Below are 17,957 nucleotides of genomic sequence, written 5' to 3' on the forward strand. Positions count from 1 at the left end.
CAGTCAACAGTGGAGGCAAGGTGCCTTTGAGCTATGAGTTTGCACAAGTGTATTCCCTGGCTGATTCAATTAGAATATGGATGGTAAGATCACTCAGGAGGATATCTATTGATGTTATTTACCTTAATGTTTTACAATGCAGTGTTAAGGAGTAGGACCATGTTTTCCTTCAGTGATTCTGGGTCAGCTGTTTGCACTCAGGAGCAGCATACATTCACTTCTGAACTGTGAACTTTCAAATGCATTCTTACACTTCCCTCCTTCTGTCAGTCCCAAATGTGTCATCATGTGTATTTAGGACTGAATTGGCTCAAACCCAGTAAAACTTGAGCTCTTTTTCAGCAAGAATGTGTGTTGTTAATTAGGAAGATTCTTATTAGCAGTTGGAGCTTGTTTGAGGTTTAGCCTTGAAGGAAATTGGTCTTAAGCATAATTCTCCCAGTAATGCAGTGCTAACAGAAAAGGAAATAATTGCTTCATTGACAAGCAAGTAACTGGCTTCAGTTCAGGGTATATTTTCTGCATGTAATTTTCCTTGAAACATAAGCCTTATGTCAAGAGGTGGTGTGATCAGCTCTCACAACCTGGTAAGAGGTATCTGTGTCATCCGCTGCAGCTGTGGAGAGCCAGAATTCATTTAGATTTCTCTAGTCTACAGGAGATTCTAAATGATAATAACTGTGTGGTTCTCAAGAGCAACTAATTCAGTTTATGGCCTGTTTTTCTGCTACTCTTGTGAGTCCTTTAGATGCGGGCCAGTCAAATTAACTGCTCTAGTATCTTGTGATCTCCTCTTTCCTGCCTGCAAGAATTCCTGCCTGCAGGTTCATCTTGAGATGAGTAACTGCATCATAGCTGTTGCATGACAGGAGATGTTTGCATCTGACAGCACTCAGTAGTTACATGACACAATGCTTTTGGAGACTCTTATCTCATGACTAAGTGTATATCTTTTCCTGAGTGGTGGGGTTAAAGGGGAAGCCTTTTTTTTTTCTTGGAGGGCTGATGCACATCCAGTCACAAGATGAGGAAGGGTCTTGGCCTACAAACCTTGAGCATCTTGGTATGAGGCTGTGTTATTTGCCCTGGTAGTTTAGGTACTGCTCTTCTTAGACTAATGGGTTTTCAGTTCTGCAGTAGGTAGTAGTAAATACTGTCATCTGTTCTTGAGATTAACTTCTTTTAATGTGACGTAGTTTTCATACTGCCTTGCTGTATAGATATACAGAGTGAGACATATTTTAACTGTTTTAACATCCTATCTGCAGTTGGAAATGAAGCAGAAATCCCTGATGGGTAGGGGAAATGATTTTGAGGAGAAGCAGAGCACAGAAGCAAGTGAGGTGAACCCAGAGACTCTTGGTAAGTGTTGCTTTTCTGAATGTATAATCATTCCAGGTAGAGTAAATCATAGCCTTGGGAGTCTTCAGCATTATTTTTGGTGTAAAAAGTACATTAGCAGCTGGGCTACTTTTTAATACCTTAAGAGATAGTTCATAGAATGTAAACTGGTTTATCTGGGATTGGGTTCCGCTGTTCTTTGCAGAAAATAGTACATGAGAAAATTCTACAGCGAGTAACCTCTGACTTGGGTCACCTGGTTCTGAACTTACATTCATCTATTTGTATAGATACTCATTACTATAATTGACTGATGTTAGAACAGCAGCTGGCTGTTATCAGAATAAGTTGTGTTCTCGCTACTGTGTAGTTTGTATAGTTCAGTGTGATTATTCAAGTTGAGCATTTGGAAGTCTGAAATTTAAGTAGCTGGTAGTGTCATGATCAATATAACAAGAAAACCAGTGTTTTCTAGCTGTCTTGGCTCAGAAAGAATCCAATAAATCACTTTCTTCCTAAGCAGAAGATAGAAAGTTTGGCATTTTGTTGTCATAGTTGTAACTCTTCCAATTTTTATGCTGCAGCAAAACTTTGTATGCAGAAGAGCCTTTTATTACTGAATTTTTTGCCTGTAAGAGCAAAGACGAAAGATTCTGCTTCAGACAGTTTGGAAGCCCAAGACAGTGATGATATCCAACATTATGTTGGTGATAAATGCCAAAGAAAAGGTTCTTTTGTGGACATGGACTTCCAGGCAGCACATTCATTGTCATCCAATGGAGTAACTCCTGCTGTTTCAAAAGAGGGGAGCCAAATGACACTATCTGATACAAAGATGGAACAACTTCCAGACTCCCTCCAAACAGAAGCAGCATCTGCAACTCATAGTAAGCCTGTTGAAAGTGCAGTTTCACAGCAAGAAGATACATCATCACCTCCTTGTACTCCTACACGAAAGTCTCAGTTCAGCCGTGGAAGACTAAGGCTGCTGTCTTTCCGATCAATGGAAGAGCCAAGAACTGTGCCTACTGTGAAGGCAAAATACCCCATATTAAAAAACATATTAGACTTTATTAAGGATCAATCCCTCTCCCATGAAAGGTAAGCAAATTGAAAATGTTGCCAATTACAAAATGCAGAAACTTTTGTTCACACCTCTTCAGGTGGAATAAGACACACTTTAGCTGCAAGATAGCATTGAAAAGTATTTTTTACATGAATACATTATGTATTTATGTTCAGTTACTCAGAACCACGTAGGGGCTTATAGAGGGTAGTTTTTCCTTAGATTCACTTCTGCCATGTAGAACTTCAGAATAGAAAAAAGAATTGGCAATTTATTGTCTTACTTCCTGAGATCTGTTTACAGTGGCATTCTGCTTTTTGTCTACAAACAGCAAAGACATGGTACATCAGTGCTCGCAGTCCTCACTACCAAATACAGAATAGTTGAGCCTGTCATTACCTGGTGTTCTGAAAATGTAAATCAAGAAGACTTGTTTGGTTTAGGCTCTAAAACTTGGACTGGTGCAGGAAGCATTGGGTTCTGTTTGAAGCTTTATCACTCCAACTGTAATATACCACTACTGCAATACAACTGAATATTTAGATACCAGTCTCTTGTTTAATTAGTCAAGCACTTCTTGAATTGTGAGTTATTTGTTTTAAACACTACGTTTTGAAGTCCTCATGGGTGTTTTTGGCTTTTCTTAGTGTTTTAAAGGTTCTTGCTTTGAGAAAATCCCAAGGGCAGAAGATTATGGAAGTGCTCAAGACAATCCGCCAGTGCCTAGACTCCCTTGGGCAGCCACACTGTTTTCATCCGCCGTGTGTACTTTTTCTCTTAGAACTTCTAGCCTGTCAGAAAGATTTTACAAAGTAAGTGAATATTTAGTCAAGTCTCAGCCATGTGATTTAATGTTTTAGTGTTTGCCTTCTCCCAGTCATGTACATTGAAAACCATAGAAAGTTACTGCTTTTTAATCCATATGGATAATAACAATATAACCTGATGATTAGTTTTTAGGCTACTATGCATATTTTGTATGCTTCACTTAAATATAATTTTCAAGTAGGACTTAGTTTTACAGCTGTTTATGTTGGTAGGTATCATGTGGTTGAATCACAATGCACATACCTAGAAACACCTTAAGTTCCAATGAGTTCACACCAGACTCAGATTGTAGAGTCTTCAGTTATTGCCTTAGTTTAATTTCCTGTCTGTTTTCAGATTGGTTTCTTTCTTGTCCAGTAAAGCTGTAGTGATCGAACTCATCTATCTTACAAGTACTTACATAGCATTACATTTTCATATATTTTTGTGAGCTTACTTTGTAAATCAGGATAATGCCTATCTGGTAGAAGAACTAGAGTCCAACAATGGCAGATGTTTTGTATTGTCAAGCATTCAATTATTCATGAGTTTTCATCACGTTAGATGTGATACCTGTACAAGAGAAATGTTATTGTGGGATGGTGTATTTCACTTGTGTGCCAGAGGCTGAGGTGATGGACCTGCAAGCACAAGGTCTGCAGTGCTGTTAGCTGTGTACCAGTTACACGACATGCACATACACACAGGAAAAGGAGGCAAAAAGCATCATGTTGATTATATGCTTATGAATTTGGTTGTTTTCTTTTGGTTTTTAAGTAAGGAAAGATAATTTGGAAGGTTGTTTTCAACTAGAAAACATTGTCTTGAAGCAGGAGCTGTTCTGGTTCATGAATTGGGTCAGATTCCTATTGTGTGTCTGGGTAGTGCTGTCAGAACTCTGTCAGCTGGCCTCTCGCTTGTCAAGAGCTTTTTATGGTCATCTTGCAGTGCACTGATTTCTTCTAAGATCTGGATTAGCTTCTTGTAAAGCACCTTTTTTAATTTGAAGGAATATTCTATCATTAGTGCCACCAGGATATTCTCGGCCTATTTTGTTTCTTAACTTGATTCCTGTTACAGGATTCTTTTATTTTCTTTGAAAGCGATAGACCGCATTGTTAAACAAAGCTAACATCCTTCCCACTGTGTTTCAAAAGATTGCCTGTTTGTAATGTTTGCACAAAGCATGCTACCTAAAAATGTAATGGCAAAATCTAGACTGCTAAACTGACTCTTCCATTTCTAGCTACTTTGGAAACTTGGAAGGATGTGGTGCTGAGCTACACAAAGAGATTCGAGAGTCCTACTACCAGCTTGTTTTGTTCCTGGTAAATTCTGTGAAGGGATTTAGTACTATTAATGACAGGTACAGTACATTGCTTGCATTGCTTACATGATTTTTTTTTCTGTTTTTTCTCACTTTTTCCCTTCTCATTTGTTATTGTTCAGTGCCTCAATTTTGTCTGTACTTTGCCTTATTTACAGGACCAAATCAGAAATGCCAAGTTAGCTTTTTATTACTAGTGTGCAGGAAAGCACAATAAATTAATCAATGCTAAAACCTTGACTTAATGCATTTTGTATTTCTAATTCTGCAGTGTGTTTTTGAAGCTCAGTATTAAAATACTGGAAATAGCAAATTTAGTGCGGAAGAGTAATGCCACAATAAATACAGCAATTCTGCAACCATGCTTTAATGTTAAAGTTCATGTTTTGAAAACATTCTGGTTAGAATTTGGGGGATTAATAGCCAAACGTCCCAGAGAAATGAGAATTTTGTGACTACAGTTGTCAGTCTCTCTGCCAATAGCTCCCAAGTCCTTTGAGTTTCAACTGAGCATGGCGACGGTTTCAAAGAGAACAAGTTCCTGCAAATACCCAGAAAATGTACTGCAGAGAAGAGAGACAAACCCTCTTGCTAATGATTGGGCAATAGCATAAGCTCTTTCTTAGTTGAATCTCTAAAGGATAATGTCCTTATTTCAAATTACATTGGCAGTGCTTCTTTCTGAATTGTCTTGCATTAATAAACCTGAGTTTCTGCCATGCAGTTAATTTAATGCAGAGTGAAGCCTGGAAATCAGCGTACAGTGACTGTCTGCCCTTACTTCCCAAACATGCTATTTCACCTTTATGTTAGAGCTCTCATGTTGTATTGTCTTATATTTTTATTTAGATCATTGCTTCCTGCCTTATCATGTGTGCAGACAGCTCTCCTTCACCTTTTGGATATGAGTTGGGAACCAAATGATCTTTCATTCTTTGTTGAGATTCAGTTACCACAGCTGCTTATGACTACATCACAAGAAAACATAAGTATTCATGACAGCGTCATTTGGTGAGTCAGGAATAATGCAGCTTTCACATGGTGCTAACTATTGATACTGTTTTTACCATGAAAGGCTGCTGAACTTTGTGCTGGAACAAGCAGTAAAAATGCTACTGACAAGTATGGCATAATTGTGAGCAGGATCCAAGGGCTAAACTGAAGTATTTGGATTTCTTTTTCAGGATCGCTAGCACAAAAAATACTAAAATTGTACCTTTAACCTGATTACTGCTGGCACACTTCTCTTGTTAGTAGTGTAGCATGAGGTGGATAATGCTGTTTCATGTCCTGATAAACGTCAAACATCTTTAACCTGCACGTTGCGATTTTATAGTAGTTGTACTTCTTACACACGAGGAATGTGCACGCCCAAAAGCTTTTTCAGCGTCGCATCTGATCTGCCAAAGTTACTAGAAGCAGGTTTGGAAGTGTAGATTTTTCTGATTTTTGCATTATGGCTCTCCATATGTATTCAAGAGCTTGTCACAGAGGCAAGAAGCAGGTGTCAGACGGTCATTTATAAACCAGGTGAACTGGAATTCTCACCATTCTGTTTTCATTAGCATGTTATGGCACTCTGTTCTTTTAAAAAACCCCTGAGTATCCCCAGTTATATTAGAGAGAATCCTGACTGCATTCAAACTTAATATTGAGTTTGCTTTTCTTTCAGTCAGTGGAATGAAGAAGATGAACTTGTAGACTACAAGCAAAACTGTGAATGGATGTATGAATGTCAGGATGTTACGTTTGAGACCTGGTATGAAAAGATAGCTCAAGCTGACCCAGAGAAGCAGAGAAAGGTGAGTTCGTGGTTTATCTGTAGAAGGGCTAGATAACCTTATAAAAGCCTAAAGGAGAGAAAGGAATCTGGCTTAAATTGTTTTTTCATTATTTGGATCCCTAGCTCCCAGTAGGCCTTCAAAAGTCTAATATGATGAGAAGATCCCCATTGTTTCTTGGCAGGGAGAGTGTTCTGCTTTCTGTCTAGAAAGAGCTTTCTCAAAGTCAGAAAATAATACTCAAACTGTGTCCATTTATTGCTCTAGATGCACATGTTTGTAGCTCGTTACTGTGACCTGTTAAATGTGGACATATCCTGTGATGGCTGTGATGAAATTGCACCATGGCATCGCTACCGCTGTCTGCAGTGCAATGACATGGATCTGTGTAAAACTTGTTTTCTTGGTAAGAATCATTAAAAACCCTTCAAAACCCCATTCTCAAAGGCAAAAGAATGTCTCCTAAATTCTACATAAAGTGAAAGACTTCTGCTGGATGCTTTAGAAATGTTAAGAAATATGAACTTGCAGTAAGGAAAGATCCTTTGTAAAAAAGGATTTACAGGGAAATCTTAAAATGCTTCTTTACAGGTGGAGTTAAACCTGAAGGACATGAGGATGACCATGAAATGGTTAACATGGAGTACGCCTGTGATCACTGTCAAGGAGTTATCATAGGTCGGAGAATGAACTGCAATGTGTGTGATGATTTTGACCTTTGCTATGGATGCTATTGTGCAAAGAAATACTCCAACAGGTATTTAAATACATTATTTTGTTTCTCTCACTTGCCAGAAAAGCAGTAATTAGCAGCTAAGTACAATTGGTCATTCTCATGTTGCTTCCTACAAGGTTATGTCTGACATCATAGCACCTAGTTGGTGTCCTTCAGGCAAACATAGCAAACACAGGACCAGTTCAGCAAAGATTTCTGTAGTTTGGATACCTGCCGCTGGCTCTGAAGAGCTCAGTAGCAGTTGTTTTCTAGCCACATATGTGAAAGCTGCAGAAGGAGTTATCAAGCTTGAAAGATAGAAGAAATGAATGCTGCTGTGGTTAGACAGCATAGGTTTCAGTGCTTGACACCAAAGATCTTGGAAAAACAGGTCTACAGTCAGAATTTCTGGAATATTTGGGGTTTCATACTTGCCTGTAAAGGTGTTGTGTCATATTAACTGCATGGATTAACAAAAAAGCGACTGTGTTTCAACATTATGTACCTTCTTCTTTCAGTCACTTGCCCACTCACAGCATCACAGTGTATCCCATGGTGACTATTCGAATCAGTGACCGACAGAGGCTCATCCAGCCATATATCCACAATTATTCCTGGCTGTTGTTTGCAGCTTTGACCCTCTACAGTGCAGATCTGGCAAATGGGGGGGAAGTAGAAGGAGAGAAACTAGATCCACAGGTCCTCAGTCATGCCAGAGTTGTGCAACATCAGTGCATACAGCTCATTGGAGACTGCTTGATGAAAGCACAGCATGGAAAAGGTGAGTCAGCTCCTCCTTCACTGGAACAATAGTTCCTAGTAAGTGTCAGAAAAGTGATTACTCACTTTGAAGTTTCCAAAGGAAAGGGGAAGCTACTGTGTACTTCACTGAGAATAACTGTTTATGTAGAAAATAGATGTGGAACAAATGTCATTCAGGGTCACTGGAACATGAAAAATAGGGTGCTTGAGAAAATTACTTTTATGCTTCCATAAATATTGAAGACAACTTGGCAACTCTTGGGTTGTTGTTTTTTCCATCTTGGATGTTGTAAAGGGATCAATCAATACAGCTTCATGTTCTGTTACTAACGTTACTGACAACAGAAGGACTGGAAGGAAAGCAAATAACTTGGTGGAAAATGTTTTAATTTTTTTGAGTTTTGGCAAGAATTTTTTTAACCTTATTTGTGGTATGAGAGAAGTTCCTGGGGATGGTGTCTGTTTGGAAACAAGGATTTCTGTGAACTAAGACCTACCACAGAACATAGGGTGATACAGTAAAAACCTGTGTTGGATATATCAAATTCTAGACTCAAGTTCCAGTGGTTACTGGTAGGTTGGTTTATTGTTTGTTTTTTTTTAAGCAGCTTTAATACAGCTGAAATACCACCACAAATGTGTGTGCTCATTATTTGATCTGTTTTTAACATACAATTTTATTGTATAAATATTTAAGTGGTCAGAAGATTAAAAGCTAAGACAAATAGAATTTACCTTTCATAATTTACACTGTTGGGAAGTTTGCAGTTCATTTGAGTTCTGCTTTTTGCCTATTTTGCCTCTCAACTAAATAGCTTTTATAACTTTCTTGCTTTCAGGTCTGAAAAATTCAGCTCTCCTCTGCATGTTACCAGAAGGTGAATCCTTCTCAGAGAATGACACTGTTTCAGTCAGTCCTCCCACAGATGGTCCTCCAAAAAGTCATACTGGTGATAAAGCAATGAAGGGAAGAGATGAGAAACCAACAACAGGCTCTTTTATACATTGCAATGTAAGTACCTGTTATTTCCCTGATATCAGAACCCCTGATATCAGTGAGGTGTGTGATCTTCAGAAGCTGAAACATCCTATTCTGGATATATAACTGAAATTATGGATAATGGTGGCTTCATTTGTAGGTAACAGTTGGGGGCTAGGGGCAGTTCTTGGTTGGCTCATGTTTTTTATTAGATCCAGCTAATCAAAGACACAGGTGTCACCTTATAGTCTTATTGGTAACTGATTCACAAAAGCATTAGCAGGAGAGGGCAAAGATCATTCTGAAAGGGTATTTTTTCCCCTTGTTGTTAGGACTGTATAAGAAGACTTTTCTACAGTTTTATACTGGGTATAAAACTATTAGCATAATAATTTTATGCGCAGAGATACAAGCAAAATATAGAAATGTATTTTTACTGTATGCAATTTAAGACATGTATACATCAAGCAATTGTGAACCAATAAAAGGTTTAGATATTTGAGGAAAAACATTTGTCTAATGCAGATGTCTGGCAGGTTCTGTCCATGGTTGTTTCTGCAGGCATTAAACTTTGTTTTAATCTTTTACTGCCTTTGTTTTATTTTTAGGGGAAAGGAGGTACATGTAATGAAATCCAGTCCCCTGCAGAAGATAAAGTAGGAAAACAAGGAAGTGAAAGCAAAGCTGTCTTTGCAAATAAAGCTGTTTTGAGACAAGACTCAGACTTTTCTGTGGAGGATAATGTTTCTCCAACAGGTAAATGTTATTTCTCATTTTCCCTGTCACAGAAATATCCATTCATATGCGAAGCAGACAGCTGTATTTTTATTCCTAACCTGGTTTTGTGTATTTGCAAATGTCTTTAATGCAAGAGAGCTGTCTGCTTTGTAAAACTTGCCAAGCATACTGCTTGGAACAACCTTGTAGTAGGTTTAGAGGATTCTAGAAATCAGAGTAGAATTTCACTGATCCATATTCACATACAGAGATAATAGTTCCTGTTGGTCAAACACAATCATAGAATCATAGAATAGTTAGGGTTGGAAAGGACCTTAAGATCATCTAGTTCCAACCCCCCTGCCATGGGCAGGGACACCTCACACTAAACCATATCACCCAAGGCTTCATTTAACCTGGCCCTTGAACACTGCCAGGGATGGAGCATTCACAACCTCCCTGGGCAACCCATTCCGGTGCCTCACCACCCTAACAGTAAAGAACTTCTTCCTTATATCCGATCTAAACCTCTGCTGTTTAAGTTTCAACCTATTACCCTTGTCCTCTCACTACAGTCCCTAATGAAGAGTCCCTCCCCAGCATCCCTGTAGGCCCCCTTCAGATACTGGAAGGCTGCTATGAGGTCTCCACGCAGCCTTCTCCAGGCTGAACAGCCCAAACTTTCTCAGCCTGTCTTCATACGGGAGGTGCTCCAGTCCCCTGATCATCCTTGTGGCCTCCTCTGGACTTGTTCCAACAGTTCCATGTCTTTTTATGTTAAGGACACCAGAACTGCACACAATACTCCGAGTGAGGTCTCACAAGAGCAGAGTAGAGGGGCAGGATCACCTCCTTTGACCTGCTGGTCACGCTTCTTTTGATGCAGCCCAGAAAAGTTGTGTGTGTGTTTGTGTGTACTTGTGTGTTCTTACTGAAACTAGAAATCAAGTGTTTTCTTCATTAAAAACTAGTATTGTAAGAGTAACAATAGGTCTTTTTAATTATCTGTAGTACTGTCCTTTATATGTTTTTAATAGATGGTGTAAATCTCTTCACCTACCTTTTACACACTTTTATAAGAGATTTGCTTATCAAATTTTAGTATTTTAAACATTATTTTTTAATCTTTAAACTGTTAAAATTAAGTTACCACTTTTTAAGAGTATTTTAATGTCATTTTGGTTTCTTTTTGTTTTAATCTAAAATGCAGATGGCAGCCTTGTAGAGGATTCAGCCCAGAAGCAAGCAGAGAAGGTTTTAATACCAAGCCAGGAACAAGTTTTTGCTGAATGCTCTCAGAAGAGGATTCTAGGATTGCTGGCAGCTATGTTACCACCTTTCAAATCAGTTAGTTCTTTCTACATTCAATCTGTGGCACAAATAACATGAATAAAATACATAGCAAATTAAATGTAGGAGGTGGGCTCTTGTTTGCATGTTATAAAATGCAAATCAGAATATCTTAGGACACTTCACATTACTAAGGAGTGTAGTGTAAGGGCTTGTTCCTGGGGGGAGGGAGAGGGTAGGGAATTTTGACTGTAAAGTAGTCTATCTTAACTGTTCAACACCAGCAAAGTTTAAATCATCAACTTAAGTTTACATATCAGGTCAACAACTGAAGCAGGAACCTAGTTTCTCATTTCTTTTTGTCCCATTTGAAAGAGCATTAGAACAGAAACATTTGTGTGTGCTATGACTTTGACTAAAAGCCTTGTTTTCTTTACCTGCCTTAATGATATTTTTCTTTTTCTGTAGGGCTCCACAATGTCTTTGATTAACCTGGAACAGATACTTCCACTGATGTTTCAGGTTGTAATCTCAAACGCTGGCCACCTAAATGAAACATATCATCTAACACTGGGATTTCTGGGCCAGTTAATCCTGAGACTTATGCCTGCAGAAGTGGATGCTGCAGTGGCTAAAGTCCTTTCAGCCAAACATAATTTGTTTGCTGCGGGAGATGGGGCTGCAGTACCAGAAGGCTGGAAGACAACTCATCTTCTATTCAGTCTGGGAGCTGTGTGTTTAGACAGGTGCTTTTACTTTAAAGCTATTAGTTGCTTTCTTATGACTAATACTAATTTGCTTTCATGTGTGCCTCATGCATAGAAGCTTTTTAATAGAAAGTCAATTAAACCTGTACTCTGATCATGGAAAGGGCTTAGCATCTGTAGGCCTTGGTACAGTGAGAACCTTTTAATTTCCTTCCAAAAGAAGAAAGCTTGTTGAATAGTGGCTTAATTTCCTGTGCTTGCCTACATAGCATGTTATGGTGAAAGAAATGTTTGGAAACTTCAAGGAAAACCAAATTCAGTCTTCTATAATTGTTTAATGACATTCTTTCCCATTGAATTACTTATCTCTTGTGTAACTTGGGGAAGGAGGAGAGGTGTGCCATGGGGTAACTATAACTGGTGCTGTGTTCAGGATCTGGCCCTTTTATGTAAGTATTTTAGAGAGTTTTTTGTATCCTAAACTTGCACTGGAAACAGCAAGGAGGGGCAGAGCAGATGTTCTATTTTGAAGGTCTTGAGAAAGCTCTGCGTTCTAAGATTAATGTCATGTCTGTTAAAAATGACTGTTATTTTTCATTGTAGTTGTGTCACAGGGAAGGTTCATAAACAAGTACAAAGTGTATGGAATTCAAAGGCAGAATATCAAAAGAATTAGCTGAGGGAAAGCATTTTTCTCAAAGACTAACTTCTCGGTAAGGAGGCCATTATTTCTGTAGCTCACAGCGGGGAGAGCAGGGAGTCATGTACATAGGAAATAAACCACTTGCTGTTGTGCAATGAGAAACTTCTGAGCTCTCAACTAAAATTGGGAATTAAAGGTGACAGTGTTCAGGCACACCCTGATTTGGGACTGTGAACCCTTTAAGAAAACAGTGCTACTTATGCTCTAGTGACGAGAAACAAAACAAGTCATGTCAGCTGACATGAAAGCTTCAAATGCTTGGCAAAACACATAATGATATGAAAGCTACAGCTATGACATTAACAGTTCTATGCTGTCTTGAGAAAAAATAGTTGCAGGTAAGTCTGTCGTCTGCTCTCCTAATACAGAGTGCTCTTGCTTTCCAGTCGTGTAGGTCTGGACTGGGCAAGCTCCATGGCAGATATTCTTCGATCTTTGAACTCTTCTGCTCAGTGGCACAATGTGATAGCTGCATTCACTGACCATTGCATTAAGCAACTGCCTGTCCAGCTAAAGCACACCAACATCTTCACTTTGCTGGTGCTGGTTGGGTTTCCTGAGGTAAGTAGCCTTTTGATACTAGAGGAAACCAAATTGTTTAGAGCTTTTATTCCTGAGTACTATGGATTTCATCAGCTGGGGACATCCATTGTAAAGTGTCAAAACGTGATGTATGTCAAGAGTTCACATCTTCCCACTTGCACACAATTCATGTTTATCTAATGAAGAATGATGTAGCTTTCATTTCTTTGCTGATTAGAACTACCAGGGGAAAGCCTAGTGCATTTGAGTATCAAAAAGGGACTTTTTGTACAAGCAAAACAACCTGATCTCACTCTTGCTTATCATAACTCTGATATATTGCCTATGTAGTATTAAGCTGGTTGTTGTAGGCATTTATTTCTTTTTTTTATAGAAGTGAACTGCCCTTTTCTAAAGGCCAGCAAATACATGGCAGTGAGCAGGTTGTTCAGCTAAAAAATACAATACCACATATAAGTAATATGTAACCAATATAAAAGGTTGACTGTATTTACAAATAAGTAGTCCAAATTATAACTGAAACTTTTATTGCAATTTTAGGTGCTGTGTATGGGGACTCGTTCTGTGTACATGGATAATGCGAATGAGCCTCACAACGTGATCATTCTGAAGCATTTCACTGAGAAGAACAGGGCAGTTGTAGTAGACATCAAAACCCGAAAGAGGAAAACAGGTTCTGTGACATTTTTATTTTTATCAAAGAATCACAGAGTATTTCCTTACAGTTTCTTATGGATACCCAAACACATATTTTAACTAGGCCACTTTGTGCAGGTCTGCAGAGTTTGAACTCCATTATTAGTAAGTCACCTGGTTTTCTGCTTGTAGGTTCAACCAAATTGTGCAGCTTCTGCAGTAAAGATTACAGAGACTCCTTTTCTTTTTAAAACTCTGACATGTATTTTTATTCAGAAAGGATTTAGCACACTGAGATCATTTTATTACTTGAGAAATCTCAGAAATAGGTTTTTACTAAGCAGTTGTTTCTGTTTTGAGGTGTGAGGTGTGCCTGCTGCTTGGGTCTTACCCCTTACAAACACATGCTTAATGTTCTTCTACATTTGCAATTGTTTTAGATCTACATGCTGCCTCTTTGTAGCTGGGTGCTGCTATATAAAGATACCCAGAGTGTGAACGTTTTGGGGATAATCCACTTAGTTCTTCCAGAATTTCTCTGCATTTTTATGAAGTGCCTGTTTCCACTGTGGGCAAGATGTGCTGTGAACCAGCAAATGAAGAGTAAGACCAAACACAAACATACCCATGATCACTTGATTGCTCCTGAAATTATGCCGTGTTGGCTGCCTTTTCCTGGCTTTGTAAAAAAAGACAGACCAACTTCTTTACTCATGTGCTTTGTGAAATGTCAGGGATCTTTTCTGCTTTCTTCCTGTCTGGCAGAACTTTTCAAAACAAGTTGGGTACTCCTAAGATTTGAAACAAAAACGAAAGCTACACAGCATGAAATAGCATATACTCTAGGAAATGCATCTAGAGAACTAACAATAATCCATTTTAGGGCACATCAGTGCATTGGCTAGAAAACACCAAAACCACAAAGCTAGATGCTTCTTCCTGAGTCTCTTTTGCTGTTTCATGGAGAACTTCTCCTGTATTTCACGTAAACATTTGACATATAACAAATCCGTTGGATTTCTAGGAGTGAGAGGTTGCAACTTTGGCATACATGACCTAATACTGTGAAGCTAAAGCAAAGGTTGTCCTAAGATGTGACTGCTGAAGTTCTTTAAAAGATATTTGGAAAAATCAAGAGACTAACCCTGCTTCTTGATGTTGAAGAAGTATTTGAATATAAAAGCCTTTTGGTTGGTTGGTTTGTTACTATTGACATTCTAAACAGTAAGATTAGTAAGTTTAATTTCATCATTATCAATTGCAGGTCAGAATTTCCCCCATTTTAATTGTGAAATACAACCTGTGTTGCTTTGTATGCTGTGCTGTTTATGTGCAAATATCAGCTGTTGCAGAAGTTACCTAGGATTTTCTTTTAACTTGTACTGAAAAGTAAAGTGTTTTTTGACTGTTAGTGAATGTGGGATAATTTTAATGCAAGACTATCATTAGAATGTACTTCATGTATGGATCATGTTCATGTCTTGGCCTACTCACATCCCCTGGGAAGAGATGATTTCACGTTTTAAGATTAACCTAGTGACTTGTGTTTTCTCTCCCTTGTAGTGAAAGACTATCAGCTGATTCAGAAATGTGGACAAGAGGGCAGTGATTCCCAGACCCAGCTGAGACAGTACCTCCAGCACTTTGTTCTTATATCCACTCACCTTCTGCAAACCAGCATGGACAGTAGCTATGCTGAGGCAGTGGAAGCAACTTGGGTCTTGTCGCTCGCTCTAAAGGGGCTTTACAGAATACTTAAGGTATCTTTTGCCTGACACATAAAATATAATGGATAAATAAAAGTTTGTGTTCTACACTGTGTACAGGAACTTGGGTATTGGCTAAGCAGGTTGGGGAACTAATGCAGGCTCATTGCTCTCACAGCTGATTCCTTTTATCCCTGTCTGTAGGGGACTGAAAATGTTGCTAGGCTTTAAAGAGCATTCATGAGTCTTGTTGAGAGTTGGATCACTTCCTCTGTGGGGGCTAACCACTTGTGAAAGCTAAAGAAGAAATTTTATAGGGATAGATAACACTTTGTGGAGTGAAGCTCACTTCTTTTCTTACTCTTGAAGTATTTGAAGGGGATCTCTGGTTTTTTGGACTGTCAAGACTAAAACGGATATCTAGTAACTGCGTGCGTCATAGTTGACACTGTCAAGGTATTTGAAGTGGGAATTGTATTTTGGGGTTTCTTGTAGGGAAATAAAAGAATATTTCCTAATGTAGTTCATCTGGAAGGGAAACTTATCTGAGGCTGTGTGATAAGGTACTGTGATGCACTGTTTCCTTTTTATTTGTGTGTGTGTCTGTATGTGTAGATTCATGGCTTTAAGGAGATTCAAGCTGCCTTTCTTCAGTCTGGTTTACTCAAGCTTCTAGTGAAAAAATGTAGCAAAGGAACTGGCTTCAGTAAGACCTGGCTTCTCAGAGACTTGGAGGTAAGGAAAGTTAGGTTTGTAAAGTGTCAGGCTTCCCGCAGTGGCATGAAAGGTGATACCAGTGCACTTCCCTTTTGTGAAGAGAGTCTAGAGAATATTTCTGGTTAGTCCCTAAAAAATGTTCTCTGAACTGTATCACTGAATCTGCCTTCCTCTGTCCATCATAATTGTGCACATAATAGTCTAGCTTCATTAAAGCTGGAGTTGATTTAAGTTCATTTGATTGTATTTGAAAGAAATTTGCAAGACGAGGCCTGAATCACTCAGGTTCTTCTGCATTTAAGCTGTTCTTGAAAATTTCATTCTTCAATTTAAAAAATAGTAATTCATCTTGAAGAAAACCATCACTTGCATTACTCACTGACGTGTATGAGGTATTACTGCAGTGCAGTGGGCGGAGATCAATATGCATGTAGGCATGTTCTTTCTGAATGCTGGGAGTGTGGTTCAACTGTTAGTGATGTTTTATCATGGGCAGAAGTTGTGTAAATTCATACTTAGGGTGGTAACAATGAGAGAGAGAGTAAAACCCTGGAAATCCTCTGAAATGTTGCTCCAAGGGGTTGGTTCTTCCTACCCTGTGACCTGGTCAAGGGCCAACCAGCCCGGACTCAAAGGTGTTCCACCTTCATCCCCTTTGGGCATTGTACCAAGTGCCTGTTCTGCCCTAAGCACTAAAATGTCTTGCCATAGTTCTGCCCATGTTACCCCTCCTGTCTCAAATTGGAGGACCAAGGAAGTAACATGATTTTCTTCCTATTAGAAGCACTAGTGCATGTCTGTGCTAAAGGAGAAGAGTGTGTAGCGGTATCGGTGGCTGGTGTTCAGTCACTTCTACTCTGTACTTGTTTAAGAATCCTCAAGCCTTTGATGTACTGAAATGGTTAAATAATTATTTTCTCAATTTTTCCCACTTTTGGCTGGTCACTTCAGTTGTCTTTGTAGCAGCCTGGAAGGTGCAACTCATTTGTGAAGAGGGAAATTGGGAGGGGTTTGTGGTCAGGTTTGGTTTTGGTTGGTTGTTTTTTGGTGGTGGTTTCTCTTTTTTTTAGGTGCTTTTGCTCTTTCAAATAGCATGTGCTAAGCACGGTCCAAGTTTTACATTGTTCATACAAAATGCTGATTGCAGATACACTAATAATATCTACAGCTGTCACACCATATGCTGCCTTTTTTTCTGTATAGATTTTGTCAATAATGCTGTATTCCTCAAAGAAAGAGATCAGTTCCCTGGCTGAACGTGAGGATACTGAACTGGAAGAAAGGGAACAAGATCAAGATGTGGAGCCACCCATTGCTGGTCCTGTAGATCTAGAGCAGAATAAACTTGATCCTCTGGAGGGTTTGGATGAAGCCACCAAAATATGCTTCTTGGTACTTAATTTTACCTCCTTTGACATTTCTTTGAATTTGCTGGTTGCATAAAATATTTGGTAGTCTATATGGCTGTTTTTCTTGTGAATTCATAGAATATGGGTCGATGATTTCAGTGTATTGTTATCACCCTTTACACCTGAGATTTAACTGCCACAGCCTAGCAAGCTGGGACGGTGGCAGCAAAGTCCACAGGTCATAGGTTTTGTATGCCAAAATGAATAAGCACGTACAAGAAGCAAGTATTTCTTCCTTAAGGAAGTAAGAGAGAACTTAATTCTCAGGTCAGGAGAACAAATTGTGATTGCACGCTGTAATTTCCTCTCTTTATACAAGAGAGATTGTATCTAATTACTGTAAGCTTATGCCATGTTACTGTTTTAGCATATTGTTATCTTCTAGTAATTTCAGCAGAACAAGGAAGCAATAAGTTAGTCTTGTGAAGTAGACACTACACTTGCAAGTTTTAGGTTTCCATTCAATAGCATGGTCTCACAGCTGTTTTCTTTGTTTTGGGTGCTTATTCCTTTCCATGTGGTATCACCTGTCTGTCAGTGGCAGAACAAAGCTGTGAAATATCCACCCCTGGAAATTCTCCAAACTTAACAGGACAAAGCCTTAATTTTGAAGTTTTCTGAGGTTTAAGTTGAATTTGATCTAAATGATCTCCAAAGCTTCCTGCCAGCTTGCCTCATTCTGTGTCAGAAATAGCGTGACACTTGCTTGGCCTCTGTAGGTCAGCTTGAAATAACACTTCTGGTTGGAGTG

At 38.9% G+C, this 17,957-nt stretch overlaps 1 protein-coding gene across 1 annotated transcript in view; it reads left to right on the forward strand.

Annotated features, from left to right (window-relative positions):
• Window positions 1-17,957, forward strand: part of ZZEF1 (zinc finger ZZ-type and EF-hand domain containing 1) — a 59,599-nt gene that overhangs the window by 29,207 nt on the left and 12,435 nt on the right. The window contains exons 27-45 of the mRNA XM_034068821.1: window positions 4-83; window positions 1,269-1,362; window positions 1,926-2,442; window positions 3,055-3,219; window positions 4,461-4,580; window positions 5,391-5,552; window positions 6,214-6,343; window positions 6,590-6,728; window positions 6,914-7,079; window positions 7,556-7,818; window positions 8,639-8,811; window positions 9,387-9,534; window positions 10,706-10,842; window positions 11,254-11,531; window positions 12,582-12,756; window positions 13,279-13,411; window positions 14,938-15,134; window positions 15,696-15,815; window positions 17,001-17,189. Coding sequence (XP_033924712.1) covers window positions 4-83; window positions 1,269-1,362; window positions 1,926-2,442; window positions 3,055-3,219; window positions 4,461-4,580; window positions 5,391-5,552; window positions 6,214-6,343; window positions 6,590-6,728; window positions 6,914-7,079; window positions 7,556-7,818; window positions 8,639-8,811; window positions 9,387-9,534; window positions 10,706-10,842; window positions 11,254-11,531; window positions 12,582-12,756; window positions 13,279-13,411; window positions 14,938-15,134; window positions 15,696-15,815; window positions 17,001-17,189 — 3,386 coding nt within the window. The remainder of the gene's footprint in view (window positions 1-3; window positions 84-1,268; window positions 1,363-1,925; window positions 2,443-3,054; window positions 3,220-4,460; window positions 4,581-5,390; window positions 5,553-6,213; window positions 6,344-6,589; window positions 6,729-6,913; window positions 7,080-7,555; window positions 7,819-8,638; window positions 8,812-9,386; window positions 9,535-10,705; window positions 10,843-11,253; window positions 11,532-12,581; window positions 12,757-13,278; window positions 13,412-14,937; window positions 15,135-15,695; window positions 15,816-17,000; window positions 17,190-17,957) is intronic.

The sequence above is a fragment of the Melopsittacus undulatus genome, chromosome 13 (assembly GCF_012275295.1).
Source record: "Melopsittacus undulatus isolate bMelUnd1 chromosome 13, bMelUnd1.mat.Z, whole genome shotgun sequence".
NCBI lineage: Eukaryota > Metazoa > Chordata > Aves > Psittaciformes > Psittaculidae > Melopsittacus > Melopsittacus undulatus.